At 40.1% G+C, this 16,427-nt stretch overlaps 1 protein-coding gene across 4 annotated transcripts in view; it reads left to right on the forward strand.

The window, feature by feature from the left end:
• Positions 1 to 14,450, forward strand: part of LOC308383504 (piggyBac transposable element-derived protein 4-like) — a 134,188-nt gene extending 119,738 nt beyond the window's left edge. The window contains exons 1-8 of one of the 4 annotated variants that reach the window (XM_080861519.1): positions 4,045 to 4,200; positions 6,346 to 6,607; positions 6,938 to 7,115; positions 7,245 to 7,474; positions 10,725 to 10,880; positions 11,222 to 11,430; positions 11,731 to 11,908; positions 13,723 to 14,450. In XM_080861519.1, coding sequence (XP_080717645.1) covers positions 6,361 to 6,607; positions 6,938 to 7,115; positions 7,245 to 7,474; positions 10,725 to 10,880; positions 11,222 to 11,430; positions 11,731 to 11,908; positions 13,723 to 13,859 — 1,335 coding nt within the window. In that variant the 5' untranslated portion in view covers positions 4,045 to 4,200; positions 6,346 to 6,360 and the 3' untranslated portion in view covers positions 13,860 to 14,450. Of the gene's footprint in view, positions 1 to 4,044; positions 4,201 to 6,345; positions 6,608 to 6,937; positions 7,116 to 7,244; positions 9,158 to 10,724; positions 10,881 to 11,221; positions 11,431 to 11,730; positions 11,909 to 13,722 lie in introns of those variants that run through there. The other 3 variants (XM_080861520.1, XM_080861518.1, XM_080861517.1) reach the window with 3 other exon arrangements.
• Positions 14,451 to 16,427: the final 1,977 nt, after the last annotated feature.

A 16,427-nucleotide genomic window follows, 5' to 3' on the forward strand; every position in this document is an offset into this window, starting at 1 on the left:
GGCTACCACTCCAGTCAGAGTTGTAGCCTTAGATTGAAAAAGCAGAGAGGTGTGTCAGCCAAGAAAGTGCCACAACATTCAGAGTGTTGAGAAACTCATGGTGAATCTCATCCACCCCAGCAGCCCTGCCACCAAGGAGTTGTTTAACTACCTCAATGACCTCAGCCCCAGTTACGGGCAAGTCATCCCCCTAGTTTCCAGACTCGACTTCATGTACAGAAAGCATGTCAGTGGGATTCAGAAAATCCTTCAGGTTGTCTATTTCTTGTTTCCTCAGTTCAAGTCAGCAGCACCCCACCCATACTATACACCATATGAGTACAGCACCACTTTGCCCTCCTGAGTCACTTGGTAGTTTGCCAGAATCTCTTTGAGGGAGATCAAAAGTCTTGTTTCATGGATTAACCAGACTCCTGCACCAGAGATTTTGTTTCAGCTTCTTCCAGAGCCACACTCTGCTTGGCCCAGTGGAATCTGTTTCCTTTGGAATCCCACAGGATAACCACAGGAGCTCTTTCAGTTTGACAACTCCCTTCACCTTGGTTATCCACCATCTGTACAGGGATTACCCCATAACAGGCAACTCCCAGCCATAGCTCTGTGCAGGTGCCTCAACAGTGAAGGTGCAGAACATGGTCCACTCAGACTCAATGTGCCCAGGCTTCCTCAGAAAACTGCTACTTGATCCATCTCACCACCAGGTGGTGATCAGTTGGCAGCTCTGTTCCTCTATTCACTCATGTGTCCAAGACCACCAATAAAACATTGACAAAATCTATCCTTGACCTTTGACCTGGGGTGTCCTAGTACCACATGCACTTATGCGAATAACTTATGCTCAGACATGGTGGTTGGCACAAAAGTCCAGTGACAAAACATCACAAAAAATCACACCCCTCTAATGTTCATGTCTACATGATATTGCACACTAAAGTCTAAAAATAGGAAAATAAATTGTCCAGATGTGTCACTTTCCAGCACCCCACCTACTGACTTTAATAAAGCTGGATATTCTGAACTGTCATTCACCTATAATCAGGACCAGGACCTGTTCCCTGACCCAAAGGTGCAGGGGAAAAGACACACTCGTCCACTGGGAAAACCCTATTATACAGACAGTGAACTTGGTGGGATATTAGTATACCCATCCCTGCCTGTTGCCTTTCTGTGTATGGGGAATCTAGAGTTTGGAAGAGTCTGGAACGTCTCCAGCGCCTGAGCCATGCATTCAGGTGAACCTTACTATGTCTATATCCAGTCCCTCTCAATCTCATGCACTAGCTCAGATTTATGTCCTACCAGAGAGGTGACATTCTATTTGTCAACTTCAGTTTTCCTACCATGAGCCAGGGTTACAACTCCTGGAGCCTCTGCCCTTCACTGCGACCCAAAATGCATTGCACCCGCCCTCTACAGTGCTTTCTGCAGGTGCGGAGTCTGCAAGAGCCCCATGGGTTAAGGCGTGCCCACCAGGTGTTCTCTCTTAAGCCTCCTCCCTAGGCCTGGCATAGGGATAGGCACCAGTATCCATGTCCTGGGCAGGGTGAACTGGTCCCTTGTTTTTCCTTGCTTCAAAGGGGTCACCTAAATCGCTCATCGCTGGCCCCTCACACAGGGACAATTTGCCTGGGAGACCCTACCAGGGTCAAGCCTCTGACATCATAGCCACTGTGATCACTGGGACAAACAAGCCCGGCTAATTTTACATTTGTCTGTATTTGTACTTTTGTTATTCTTTTAAGTTGTAGAGGTGATACTAAAAACATATAAAACAGCTTAAAACAGCTGTAGATTGAAGTTCTTAATCGTTTTTACTAAACTAAGCTTTGTTGTACAAAATAAAGCATGAATTTTATTTGGCTTGTTGCTTTTGTTTAATAGCCTAGATTTCTCTGTCATTCAATAAAGAGGTTTTACTACACAGGAGTAGAAGCTGTAAATTGACACACACAAGACAAATAATATTGAGTCATTATCAATTCATATGTTGTGATGTAGGCTTAAATTTCAATATGCACTTAAAAGTTATGTTTATAAAGTTTACATAAAACCTTAAATAAATCTTTTTGAGACCAACTCTTTTTCTGAACTGTGATCTCTAAGACAGGTGTGTCCAAACGTTTTGCAAAGAAGGTCAGATTTGGTGAGGTGAAAATGTGTGGGGGCCCACCATTCAGCCTGACATTCTTTGAACCATTAGTATTAAATGCAAATTACGTATTGAAATGTTTTTTTAATTTGAAAATGGCATAGTTATCATGTCTTCACATAAACACAAATAAATTCAAACAAGTTTTTATCCACATACAATAAAGAAAAAGTCTATCTGGGGAAAAAAAAACTTCAGGAAGATTAAACGTATCTGAGTTTGTTTTTAATATTAAATATTATTCACTATTAAATGCTCCCTGTAAACTGCTGGATTCAAAACGTGAGCACAGGCATATTGTAACAGTGACTGAATCAGTGGATCACTCGCTCTTCTTTTTTTTAAACTGACAATCAAAGAACAAATATATATTATTTGATTTTGAATTGCCTATCAAAAGGAAATAGTACTTGTTTTGATTATTTCAATTTTAGATTTGGATCAAAAATATGAAATGTAAAAAAGGGCTGCTGGAACAAATTTAATTTTAAAATTCAATTTGTCTGCTTTACGAGACCTGGTTTCATTGTCCATTGGAAAATTAAAGAATTAATGATACACTGATTGAAAAGAGTCTGTGCATATTCAAAATTGGGGTTTTGATCATCAGAAAAAAGAATAGAAGTATGAAATAAATTCGCTGATATTTTAGAATTTATTCACCTCAGAAGACCAAACCAATAGCCTGCATTAATTTGAAGGGTGATAGAGAGATCTCAATTACATTGAAAAAGCCAGGTCTTACTCAAAGACAGTGGTTTTATGTTACAGAGGTGACAGTCGGTTAGTCTTTATCTCTATTTTAAGAATAATTTCTCACACAGTACTCTGTTGTAGTAGTAGTAGTAGTAATAATAATAATAATAATAATTTATTATTGCACTTTATCTGTGGGCACCTTTACTCAAGGTCCTTACAAAGCATAGAAGACAAACTCATTCTCAGGATCATGTTATCTTCGGACTCTACTGCAGAAGAGTATCAAATAAGTTTTCGCAAAATCCGCAGACAGTTACTGCTTGGTTTCTTTAGGAGTATGAAACTGTGATTTACTGTTTACTTCTGTCAGATCAGTAACACCATCTGAGCCGGTTCTAGACAGGCGAGGGGGCAGAGAGAAATGTGAATATTAACAAAACTTTAAAAAGTAGGCCAAGTTACAAAGAAAAAGGCAATAAATCAAGTCTTGAAAAATAAAACTGAAAAATAGAAATACAGAATAAAAAAAAATCTCCATCCAGATCTTTACAACCAACAACATAAAATCTATCTTAATTAAATGGCCTAATTCTCAAATAAATTTGCAAAATAAAGTATGAATAAAATAAGACATTCATTTCATGGAAACTCAAATTAACAGAGTCACATTAAACGCCTGCCGTAGCGTTCTTCACAGCTGCACTTCACCTTAAAGGTAGGTTGATAAATTGCATTTAGCTTAACCACAATACTTTCACATGTGTTCTTTATATACCTGAGTCCAGCTTCAAGGCGGTGGCAAGAGTCAAAACCTGCGGTCCACCCACTTTAGGCACAGTCCGTGTTGAGCGTTACTTCCGCTACACCAAGTTTAAAACAAAGTCTCGCAACTAAAGGAAAAATTAAAAAAATATTTAAAACAAATACAAAATTAAAACATTAAAATAATTCACTGTCAGTTACATTGTGACGATAGAGATTGGCTGCATAATTTTGCTCTGCTCTGATTTGCATACTAACAGTGCTGGGGTGAGTGGGGCAGCCTGCGCACAGAGCACGGAGGGAAACAACTAACAAGACATGAAACCCATTATCTCATCATTATCTTTATGAGACCCGCGATGTAAAATGAGACAGTGCTTAACTTGAATCATTGGGAGGGCGCTAGTACAAGTTTCCGACTAGCCTGCCGGAAACACAATGAAGAAGAAGAAGAAGAAAAACGGAAGTGACGCGGTGTTATCGCTGTTCGGCGCAGACTTGGTGCAGCAGGCGATGAAATCTAAAACCTTACTAAAGCTCGATGAAGAAATCATCCGTGAATGCAGACTATTGGATATCTGAGATAACAGGTATGTAAAACTGTCATGTTAAAAGATCCTCTACGAAACGTGTATCCTACGTCTTTCCCTGCAGGACTTATGAACGACAACCACTGGTAAAAAAGAACGCTTGAGCACAAAGGCGGGAGTTTTAAAGAAAAGCGAAGATATGTTTTTAGATTTACTCACCGTCTACTATGGCGTTATTTTTGTGCCACTCGTCTGAGCGCACGTAAAAAGAATTTGCCAGCACGAGTGTTGCTTTTTGAGGATAAACTTTTTTTGAGCGAAGAAAGGCTAACTTTTAGCGAACAAAATTCACTGCTGCGTGCAAAAACTTATTTCAGTGTTTGCTTTTATCCATTTACACAGCCCCTCGCTCAGTATTTGCTTTTGCTCAGATCTCTGCGGACCTGCAGATCTGTAAGGCCAAGGGACTGTGCGCACCGCGCTCCCCCAATAACAGGAAGTAGTGTGGAGACAAAGCACGCAACGGAATTGAAAACGTAGAAAAAGAGAAAAAAACATTTGTTTTTACCCAGTTACATAATTTACATTTCGCCATTTGTGTGTGTGTGTGCGTGCGTGCGTGCGTGCGCGCGCGTCACACACATGTGTGAAGGGGTTGTATTGTGATGTGGATATGTGGGGTAAACGACTATCTTTGAGCAGAAATGTCTAAACCGGTGAGGTGATTTCAGTAGGCACATGATGGGCTGAGCCAGGGTCTCCCAATGCTTTCACACAAAATCTCTTATGATAATGACCCATAGCCTTTTTTTTCACACCATGGCTTGTCAATGATCATTGACTCACTTAAGTAGTCCCTAAAGTGGGTCAACGATCCTCTTAATGGACAGCTCCCACTAGGTTTTAAATACCTGGGACTAAGGCTGGGCCATATCATACCATTCACGGTAATACTGGTATAATGTTGGGCAACGTTAAGAAGCTGCAACTGAATTCTGGTTGTGTTTACTGACCTCGAAACGATTTTATGTGGTACACGGCGCTCGAAAATGTGTCAAATGTTTTAGTACAACTTTGCTAAGCTATGAACCCGCACCGCTTGATGGATTGTCGAAGCATTACGGCATCGTAAGCAGGAGCCTTGTGGAGTGATACGTGCTGTGCTTCACAATGGGCGATGTATTGAGTTTTAAAATATATCGATATATTTTTATATGAGATGTGACAATATCGTTTATATCAATGTAGTCTATGTTACTTGAGCCGCAAATTTGGCTCTCTTAGGGCTGGGCGATATGGCCTAAAATCCATATTGCGGTACTCCATCCCCTTCAGGTCCCAAAGTCAAAGGAACACTGAGAGTTAAAAACAGTCTAAATTCTTTCATCTTTAATAAAATGATCAGCGTTGCTGCTTTACCGGGTGTAACAATTAAGTTACACCATGAAAACAGAAGTTATTAAATTTAACGGAGTTACAAGTTAACTGGAAGTTAGCTCGCTAGTTTCCACCTAAACATGACATGACATATTCTGACTGAGAGATTTTTGAAACTAATTAAAACGTACAGCTCTGCTACCACTTCCAACATAAATGAAGACAGAAAACTAAACATTATTATTTAATAAATGCTGATAATTTATTTCTGAGTATTTATTTCTTGTACATCTGTGCTGTATGTTAATAAAAGTGCCTGTGTGAGATTTGGGACGCAGTTTTGACTAAGAACTCTCTTTTTGTTCTTACTTTATGGCTTTAAAAAATATCGAGATATATATATCGTATATCGCCATCCAGCTAAAGAATATCGAGATATGAATTTTGGGTCATATCGCCCAGTCTTACTTGAACATAATATTACCGTATTGTGTCTGTATAACCTCTTTTTGCGTTTTGTGGATATTATACATGGTTATGCTGAGGATATGTCGGCTAATTTCCACTGGAAATGCCTTTTGGTGAAACTGTCAGCAAGGAATTTGCATTTGCACTGTTAAATTTTTATATAACTTTAACGCACATAAAAACAGCTGCTTGTTTAAGTGAAAATACATTGATGGGTTTTTTGTTTTTTTTTTTGCACTAATAAAGTTGTGAGCAACATGCTCACAGTGTACAGACTTGCTAGAATATATTTGCTCAGATGTGCCTTCACATCTGTCATCATATTAGTAACCTTCTTGTTATGTCCCCTTATCATTTAAGATCCCCTACAGCAATATGAAGTGTGAGGAAGAGGAGAGTCTGAATGACCCGCAGGTCCATAACCAGGAGAGGAACTTTGGTCTGAGCGAGGATGGTCCAGAACCACAGATTAAAGAGGAACAGGAGGAAGTCTGCACCGGTCAGGAAATAGCGAAGGTTATAGTGAAGCAGGAGTCTGAAGAAATCTTCGTCTGGACCGGGAAAGAGCGGTTCAGAGTCCTGGATAACATTTGGAAACGTGAGGAAGACTTGCACTGCACAGGTATATAAAACTTAAAACAGTCTTAATAGGGAAAATATGATTGATGTAGGATCATGTAGTGGATATATAGTGCATTTACCTCTTGGTTGAGCCCAGGCTCATAGTCAGGCTCACCTTAACCCGAGAACGCTTTTTCACTGTTTACAACAGTGTGTGAAATATACTGACTACACTTATACGGTTTTAACAAAATAATGAGCCAGCAGGCACGGCCCCTTCTGCTTATTGTGTTATGACAAAAATTTACATCATCGGGACCCAAGCAGACCTTAGAAAGCATTAGAAATATACAGCCCACACTCACCACAGACTTTTTGCACTCTCCCACAGGTCCGGACACACACGATATTATCAAACTAGAAGAAAATGGACCCCTCAAACACGAAGATTCTGACTTTGTAACAGTGCCGGACGAAGATGGGTTTTCTGTCCACTCCTCTGGGCTGGACTCTGCTGATAGTGATGATGAAACTGACTTGAGTGAAGAAATGTATCCGTACTATGACACGTACGTATACCTTTATGAAATATTGTTTGTTTCTGAGTTAGAGAAAATAACTATGCAGCATTAAATATACATCATTATATTATTCTCATGGTGAATTCTTCTAACATTGTGCAACTTCTTTGTGTGAAGTGATGATGATTATGAGGAGGAGGAAGAAGAAGAAGAAGAAACCGAAGCCGCCACTACTCTGGTTGGAGGCAGAAGAAGATTAAGGAGTCAGAGGAGTTGGCCTTCAGCAAACAAAGCCAAGCGCTCTAGGTCAGAGCCACTCTCTGGTGATGCAGCTGCCTGGAAAAGTGAAAAGGACCCCGACAACTTGCCACACCCCCTGCCACATTTCCTGCCCACGAGAACGCCAGGTATCCAACTACCTCTTTCAGAGTATCTGACCAATCCATCTCCATCTAAGCTCTTCAAGATGTATTTTAACTGGGCCGCTGTCAAAACACTGTGTGCAAACACAAACAAAAATGCAGCAAAAAATATTGCTGCAGGTAAAAAGTTCAAATGGGCTGAGCTCACAGAGGCTGAACTCTATCGCTACATTGGCCTGACACTGTACATGTGGATTCTGAAGCTGCCAAATATCAGGAATTTTTGGCGTGTCAGTTCCATCTTTTATGCGCCGTATCCTAGCAAGGTAATGTCGAGAACCCGGTTCCTCCTCATCACCTGGAACATTCATATGAGTGACCCTGCTGAAGATGAACTCAACGACCGCAAAAAAGGCACCGATGATTATGACTGCCTGCACAGAATACGCCCCCTGTATGACAGTTTGCGGTTAGCTTGCAAAGCGGTGTACCATCCCCAGAAAAACCTCTCTGTGGATGAGCGCATGGTACCGACCAAAGCCAAAACTGCCCTAAAGAAAAACATAAAGCAAAAAAAGAGGTGGATAAAATTTTTTGTGTTGTCTGACAACACGGGGTACATTTTTGACTTCAAGGTTTATACAAGGAAGTCCACTCTGGCAACCGGGAGGGGCCTGTCATTTGATGCAGTGGTGTCTCTCGTCAACAAAAACTGCCTGGGATCTGGATATCACATTTACTGTGATAAGTTTTATACCAGCCCAGCACTGTTCCGCCACCTTCACGACCTGGGGTTCGGAGCATGCGGCACATTTCGGGACACGAGAATCGGCACCCCAAAAACCAAAGATAATTCCTTGACCAAAGAATCTCCAAGAGGGACAGTCAGGTGGATCAGAGAGGGAGCCCTCATTTTCATCAAGTGGATGGACACAAGGGAGGTGAGTGTGTGCTCCACCATGCACACTGCCTTCTCAGGGGACACTCTGAAAAGGATGTGTAAGGTTGGTGGAAAACGCAGAGTAGTCGAGGTGCCGGTGCCATCGGCTGTGAAAGACTACAACAGCTTTATGGTGGGAGCTGACCTGTCAGACCAGCTGATTGGCTACTATTCCTCATGGAGAAAGAGCAGGGCGTGGTATGTGAGGGTGCTATATCATTTCATTGACATTGCTGTAACAAACAGCTACTTAATCAGCAAGGAGCTGTGTGGCAGACTGGAGGAGCAGCCTGTGAAGCACCAGGCCTTCCTGGAACAGCTGATAACTGAGCTCTGTGAGGTTCCCCTACAATTGGTCCCAGAGAGGTATCAGCACATCCCTGTTGCCATTGTTGAAGGGGCATCTGGCCATAATAAAGCCTCAAAGGGGCGAAGGAAGTGCAAACTGTGTCGGAAGTGCACTCCGTTCATGTGTGAGGCATGTAGAGTGGCTCTGTGTGTTATCGTTGACAGGAACTGTCACAAGCTGTATCACAACTCCTTAAAGGGTACTGAAAATTAAAATTTGACTTCATGCTTCTCTGTATACAAATTTCCCTGACACTTAAAACTTTGATTACTGTTGAAAATTGTTTATTTTGATATATTGTAACTTTGCAAATGTTTCACATGTACATTTTGTTTTAGTTTTTAATGCTGTTAATGCATTTAAAATGATTGCATCTCAAAAATGAAGCTATAAACATACTAGCAATAAATTTCGAGAGCTTCAAAAGGATTCTGTGACAATTTTCTTTTTCCATTTATAATTTTGAGGCACACAGCTATAAAAAAATTGTATGTAGAAAATTGCATCTTCATAAAAATCTGTTTTTTGGGCTTATTGTACTTTACCCATTTATTAGTTACTAAGAACTTATTACATATTGAATTTGGGAAATGAAGGTTATAATTATGTAGCCAGCTGAAATGGCACATTTCACACAGCATGTAAAAATACAAGGATAAGCTGTAGCAGACTTTATGGGAGATCACAACTTGGAACCCTCTTACCATCTGTAGACCAAAGAAGGGATTGGTCTGTAGGCCTGGATTAGTTCCACAAGTTACCATACCAGCGTATGTGAATGACCTTCATAATACTGAAAACCCAGGTTTGAACTTGAAGTTAACTCGATCAGCCTCAAATTTAGCTTCAAAGTACAAACTTGTGATCACAGTATCTGCAGCTTCTGTGTTTTAGTTGATAGTTGCTATGATAACTTTCTTTACCCTTAAAAAAAACTCTGGCAGACTTGGAGTTAGCTGAAAATTAAACTTTGTAACAAATTCAAATCATTAAACTAATAAATAATGTCTAAAGATATATTTAATTGATACTATGTAATTTAATTAAGACAATAGAGGCCCTATGGCATACATACAACGACCAAGAAAAAACAAATGAATTCAGTTTTATTTATTTAGCGCCAAATCATAGTAACTGTTGCCTCAAGGTGGTATATATTGTAAGATAAAGACTCCACAACAATACAGTGAGTGAAAAAGAACGTGCATCATGGAAACCCCCGGTAGCCTAACTGCATATTGCAGAATATCTTAAGGCAGTATGAAGGGTCACGCAATCCAGCCCTAATATTTGATTAATATGCACATTGAAGGACATATACTCTTTGAAAATACCTTCAAGATTCCTCAGTGCAACTAGAGGGCAAGGTAATACCATCCACAGTAATAATCTGGTTTGGTACCATATTCCTAAGATTTTTAAGGGGCAAGTACAATAACCTCAGTTTTATATGAACTGAGCAGCAGAAAATGCAAGGCCATCTAGGTCTTCATGTCTTTAACACATTCCTGCAGTTTAACAAATTGGTGTGCGTTATGCCATCTTTGCCTTCTAATGATATTGCCTATAGGAAGCATGTAAACAGAATTGGCCCTAGCACAGAACCCTGTGGAACTCTCCATTTACACGAACAAATTGGAGTCTATTAGAGAGAATTCAAAACACTGAGGTGCTGTAGCTGTTTAAGTAAGTTAAATAACTACAGCATGTTCTAATCACTGTAATAAAATACTATGGCCAATAGTATTGAATGCTGCACTGAGGTGTAGCAGGACATGAGTCCACTGTCAGGGACGAAAGAAGATCATTTGAGACCTTCACTAAAGCCATCTCTGTACTGTGATGGGCTCTGAAACCTGACAAAAAGTCTTCAAATAGGAAATTCCTCTGTAGATGACCGAATCCCCCAGGTATAGTATATTGTAATGTTTAGTGTGTGTGAGGAAATGAACCTTTGTAGATAAATTTTATGTAAGCTTTTATTTTTTAAACATTTTTCTGAACAGCCTCCACCACTTTGCAGTCTGCCTCCCAACCCACTACTAGCAACCATCACGATGCCCTGGCCAGCTACCGGCTCCTTTCACCGCTCCAGCCCAACACACCAACCTACACAACTATACAACCTCCCCAGCAAATAGAGTCTGCGTTGAATAATGAAAGTATGCTTTGATTAAATTAGTTTCATCACAATTTCATTGTAATTTTACCATTGAAACAGTAATTTATGTTATTAAATATCATCTTATTTTGATTTTTTAGATTCCAGAGACTCTGTGAGTCAACTTTTAAAAGGCAAATTCTAAAATGTGGTACTTTGAAATTTTACATAGGATTTCATCTACATGCAAAAGGGATAAACTTGTAAACAGTTTGACCTGATTGAACTACTTAAACTTGAAATCAAAATGTGAAACCATAACTTATGGATATAGTTGTTTTTTTTCTCATCACAATGCTGATCTGGTTTATCACAAGCCAGTTTTATTGTTCTTCTTAACAGATGCAGCCTTCCAAAAACTGCTAACTATGGTGACAGAGCTGACCAGAGAAGTCAGGGACCTCCGTGAGGAGTTCAGAGCCTTCCGTCAATCCTGCAGCAATGAACCTGTTGATGCTGGCGTTTTGCCTCTGGATTTGCCTTTACATAATATGGATGAGCTGAACAATGCAGAGGCAACTCTGCAGTTACCAGAAGCAAATAAAACAATAGTAGGTACTTAAAGCTTATGTAACTTTTGTAACTCAGAACTTTATAAATTGTCCAATTTGGTTCAACTTCTTAAAATTGCCTGCTGCTGTATGTCCTGCTTGAATATACATCAACATGCTATCATCGGAAGATCCAACAAATAGGAATTAACCAAAATATTTCCTATTATCTCTGGAAAATTAAGCATTGGGAAAAAAAAACATTGTCTCTTTCAATTATTTCATATCAACTCACAAGCATATTCATACACATTTAAAACATAAGTCACAATAATTCAATTTTTGAAAATATTTTGATAGGTGAGACGCTTTTCTTTGATTGGAGGGACCACACTGGAGGTGCGAGTCCGTCGTATACTAGCCTATGCCATTACAAATGAGCTGGCCTCTGGACTTAACTGGACTGGGAGAAAAAATAAGGACCAGACCAAGCAAAAAAGGGCATTTAAAGAGACAGTGCTCTGCAAGTGCATCTTTGGTAAGTTTTATTGTTTATTGTAGTTTTATGAGCCTTCAGTGAACCAATAGAGTGGATCAATTGAAGTGCTACATGCATCTGTCATTTCCTGTGTCAGGTCTTTGCTAGATTTTTTGCCTCTTTCTTGAGAACATGACTTTTATGTCCTGTTAACCTGGAGATAGTGTTTTAGGTCTTCCACTTCTTTTGTCCTCCATTTGTTCAGTTTCTTCCCTTTTTTTTAAGGATACCTGGCACACAATGCTAAGACGTGCCAAATTTGCAGCTAATAGCTCTGTGGGAATCACCTTGTTGGTAAAAAAAATTCTAGTTATGTCCATCACACTGGCATTTTTCATGATTCAGCTTGACAGTTTAATTATGTATTTGGGACCGCTGAATTGGAGTGACAACCAAAAATTTCTTTGGACAAGCCAAGCCGCAAATGCTGAGCTTTCAGCTAATAACACTCAGAGTTTCTTGAAGTCTCTTCACAGGCACCTTAAAGCCCACCAACATCTCACGTTAGCTGATCTCAATAGGTAACATAATAGGGTGAGGCAAGGTCTCACAATGGTTTCACCTGAAACCTCTGCTGATAATGACACACCCTTTTTCACACCTTGATAAAGTCACCTTTCATGTGATGAGATACATGATCATTAGTGGGTTCTTGACCCTCTTAAAGGACTGCTATCACCAGGGTTTTAGTACTTGGGACTCTCCAAAGAATATTGAAAGACCGGAAACTATGACTGCGAACAAAACAAAGTAGTGTGGCACCTTGGAAGCAAAAAATAAATAAATTTGGCAGACTTATTTCTACCTTAGCCCAGTCCTCGTTGAGGGATACAGGAAAATGCTTAGGACAATGTGTGTAATTTCAGGCCCCATGTTTAGTCCTGCAGCCAAGTAGATCATGAAATATAGCACACCGGTGAACAAAGTGAGGCAGTAGCTTGCTGATTTCAGCCTTGTGACTTTCATGTTAATCAGCCTACTAGTTTATAGCAGCGGTCCCCAACCTTTTTTGTGCCACGTACTGGTTTAATGTCAGACAATATTTTCACAGACCGGCCTTCATGTTGTCGTGGATAAATACAACAAATTAAAATGATATGACCAAGACAAAAACTGTGGTATTTTGTAAATATAATAATAAAATTCAGCAAATTCACAGTAAAATTGCGCAACTTTATTAGCAGCGTCCTCCTGAAATGCGCCAACAACATTGAGAGTAACATCATCCTCTCCGCCCCTTAATGCTCTCTGGTCACTATGGTAACCTGTAAATATTTCTTTCAAAATAAGAGACACAACTATAACACGGGAAAAGACCCAGGGTAACAGAGTTAACGATTAAAAAAAAAAAACTAACCCTAAACCCTATTCATAAATTTCACACCCGGGCCTCTGTTACCGGTCCGTGGCCCGGGGGTTGGGGAACGCGGGTTTATAGGCTTTCTCCCTGTTTTTTTAAACAATGTCTTTTTTATTAAGAGGTTTCCTTTTGTACACATAAACATCAACATATATATTATACATATAGACAGAAAGAAAAGAGAAGGATTACAGATGATCTGTACATTGAGGTTAAGTAGTACATTTAAGCTGTGAAATGAGTCCAAAAATGTATCTTCGGCTGTGAAATAAAAGAAAGAAAAAAAAAAAGGAAAAAGGGAAAGAAAGAGAAAAAAAAAATAATATAAACAAATGTATAATATATCCCAAAGTATTCTCCCTGTTTTTTTTACAAGAGGTTGTTCATATTTAAGCTCTAATTGGGCCTCTCTTTTTTTTCTCTTTATTTTTTTGCTTATTTGTTTTTGCCCTAGATGGCCTGACTCAGCAGGTGGGGGTAAATGCAGTTTCTGAGTTTGCCTTCGCCCAAGCAGTGCAGAAATGGCTCCGCTATGCTCCCGATCGGATGGGTGGTGCAGGACGCCCGATATCCAGCCCCATCCCGGAGTAAACTAAAAACAGTGACTTGTAAGTCACTGTTCGCCATCAAGCCCCACCCTCAACAGAGCAATCGAAGTCACATTGCCCAGCCTCGCCCCCCTTAGTTCCTTCTTACCACCTTCATGCTCTGTCTCCGCAGTCTGATGTGTGATGTGTGGAGGGTCCGGGCTGCGAGGATTATGGCAGTGGTGACTTTTCCCAGGAGAAGCTGGGACCCTGTTTACTAGAAGGTTTTAAAATCTCTGTACTTTTAGGTGACAGAAGGAGACATGTGGCCTGGTCAAAACACAGAGAGCTGCACTCTAAAAGATCTTTAAACATAGTAAACATACCCTGTGTGCCACAGACTGCTCCCAAACACGAGGGGACAAGTAATGCCTCTAAAACACTTAAGTTGGCTTTATTAAACGTTAGATCTTTAGCTGGGAAAACATTTTTAATTAATGATTTAATCACTGAGCACAGCCTTGATTTTATGTTTTTAACTGAAACTTGGTTGGACCAAAGTAACAGTGGAGCTGTTCTCATCGAGACGACCCCTCCTAACTACAGTTTTATCAGTGAGGCCAGGGTGAGCAGGAGAGGAGGAGGGGTTTCTGTCTTATTTAATGAATCATTTCAATGTAAGCAGCTATCTCCTGGAAGTTTTCAGTCTTTTGAATATGTGGCTTTACAGCTGAAGGCCCCATCCAAAGTTGTGTTTCTTAATGTTTACAGGCCTCCCAAATACTGCACAGACTTTTTTAATGACCTCAGTGAACTGCTGTCTGTGATCTGTGTTGATTTCGACTGTGTAATTATTGTTGGGGATTTTAACATCCATGTGGACAACCCTCAGGACAAAGGGACTAAAGACCTGAGTAACACTCTGGGCAACTTTGGGCTGACTCAGCATGTAACAGAGGCCACACATAATAGAGGACACACTCTTGACCTACTGATCTCCAAGGGCCTGAGCATTTCAAAGGTTACTGTGTCTGATGTGGGCGTGTCTGATCATTACTGTGTTTTCTTTGAAAGTAAAATCTCAGCCCACATAAATATATCAACAACAGTGATCACAAAACGGTGTATAACTGAACACTGTAGTGCAATTTTAACCAGGTCTTCCCATTAACACCTGACCTGTCCAGAGGGTCAGTCAATGAGCTCGTCAATAGCTTCAATGCTAACATGTTAAATGTAATGGACACTATTGCTCCCATTAAGGTGAAGGTTATCTCTGGAAGGAAAAAGTCTCCATGGAGAAACTCCACACTGGTGAAAAATGAAAAAAGAGAGTGTAGGAAAGCTGAGCGCAGATGGAGAAAAACAAACCTCCAGGTTCATTATGACATCTATAAAGAGAAACTTCACAATTATAATTTACAACTGAGGGATGCAAGGAGGTCCTACTTCTCTGACATCATCACTAAAAACAGCCATAATGCTCGGGTCTTATTTTCTACAGTTGACAGGCTAACAAACCCTCCTGTGTCAGTGGCAGCTGAACTTCATTCGACCATAGCCTGCAATAACTTTGCCAAATTCTTCACAGAAAAAAATCCAAAAGATTAGACAAGCAATTGGTACATCAACAGCAGATCCAGGATATGTACTGTGTCCACCGAAAAACTGTTTAAACACCATCAAACAGTTTCACCCGATTAACAGCAAAGACCTGGAGGACATCTTAGGTCAACTGAACTCCTCCTCCTGCTGTTTAGATGTCCTGCCAACAAGTTTTTTCAAAAAGGTCTCAAAGACTTTAGAGTCAGACCTGTTACAGATCGTCAACTTTTCTTTATTATCAGGTGTGTTTCCAGAATCACTAAAAACTGCTGTAATAAAACCTATACTGAAAAAGGACAATCTTAACAAGACACAAATGAACAACTACAGGCCGATCTCAAATCTCCCATTTTTAAGTAAGATCATCGAAAAAGCAGTTTCTCAACAGCTCAGTTACTTCTTAAAACAGAATAACTGCTATGATGCCTTCCAGTCAGGTTTTAGACAGAACCACAGCACTGAAACCGCTCTGACCAAAGTGTTTAATGACATATGTCTGAATACAGACAGTGGAAAAATGTCAGTCTTAGTTTTACTGGATCTCAGTGCAGCATTTGATACAGTTGACCACAACATATTACTCAAACGACTGGAGAACTGGGCAGGTCTTTCAGGAACTGTACTAAACTGGTTCAAGACATACTTAGAAAACAGGAAATACTTTGTATCAATAGGTAACTTCACATCTGAGCAGACAAGTATCACATGTGGAGTTCCCCAAGGTTCCATCTTGGGACCCCTTCTGTTTAACATTTACATGCTCCCATTGGCACAGATTATAAAGAACAACAAAATAAACTATCATAGCTATGCAGATGACACACAAATATATATCACAATGTCACCAGGAGACCGAGGCCCTGTACAGGCTCTTGGTAAATGCATTGAGGAAACTAATGACTGGTTGTGCCACAATTTTCTCCAGCTAAACAAAAACAAAACTGAGGTAATAGTCTTTGGCGCCAAAGAAAAACGATTACAGGTCACCAGAGAACTTCAATCTATACATCTAAAAACCACAGACCAG

The sequence above is a fragment of the Rhamphochromis sp. 'chilingali' genome (genome assembly GCF_963969265.1).
Source record: "Rhamphochromis sp. 'chilingali' genome assembly, chromosome: 16".
NCBI classification, from domain to species: domain Eukaryota; kingdom Metazoa; phylum Chordata; class Actinopteri; order Cichliformes; family Cichlidae; genus Rhamphochromis; species Rhamphochromis sp. 'chilingali'.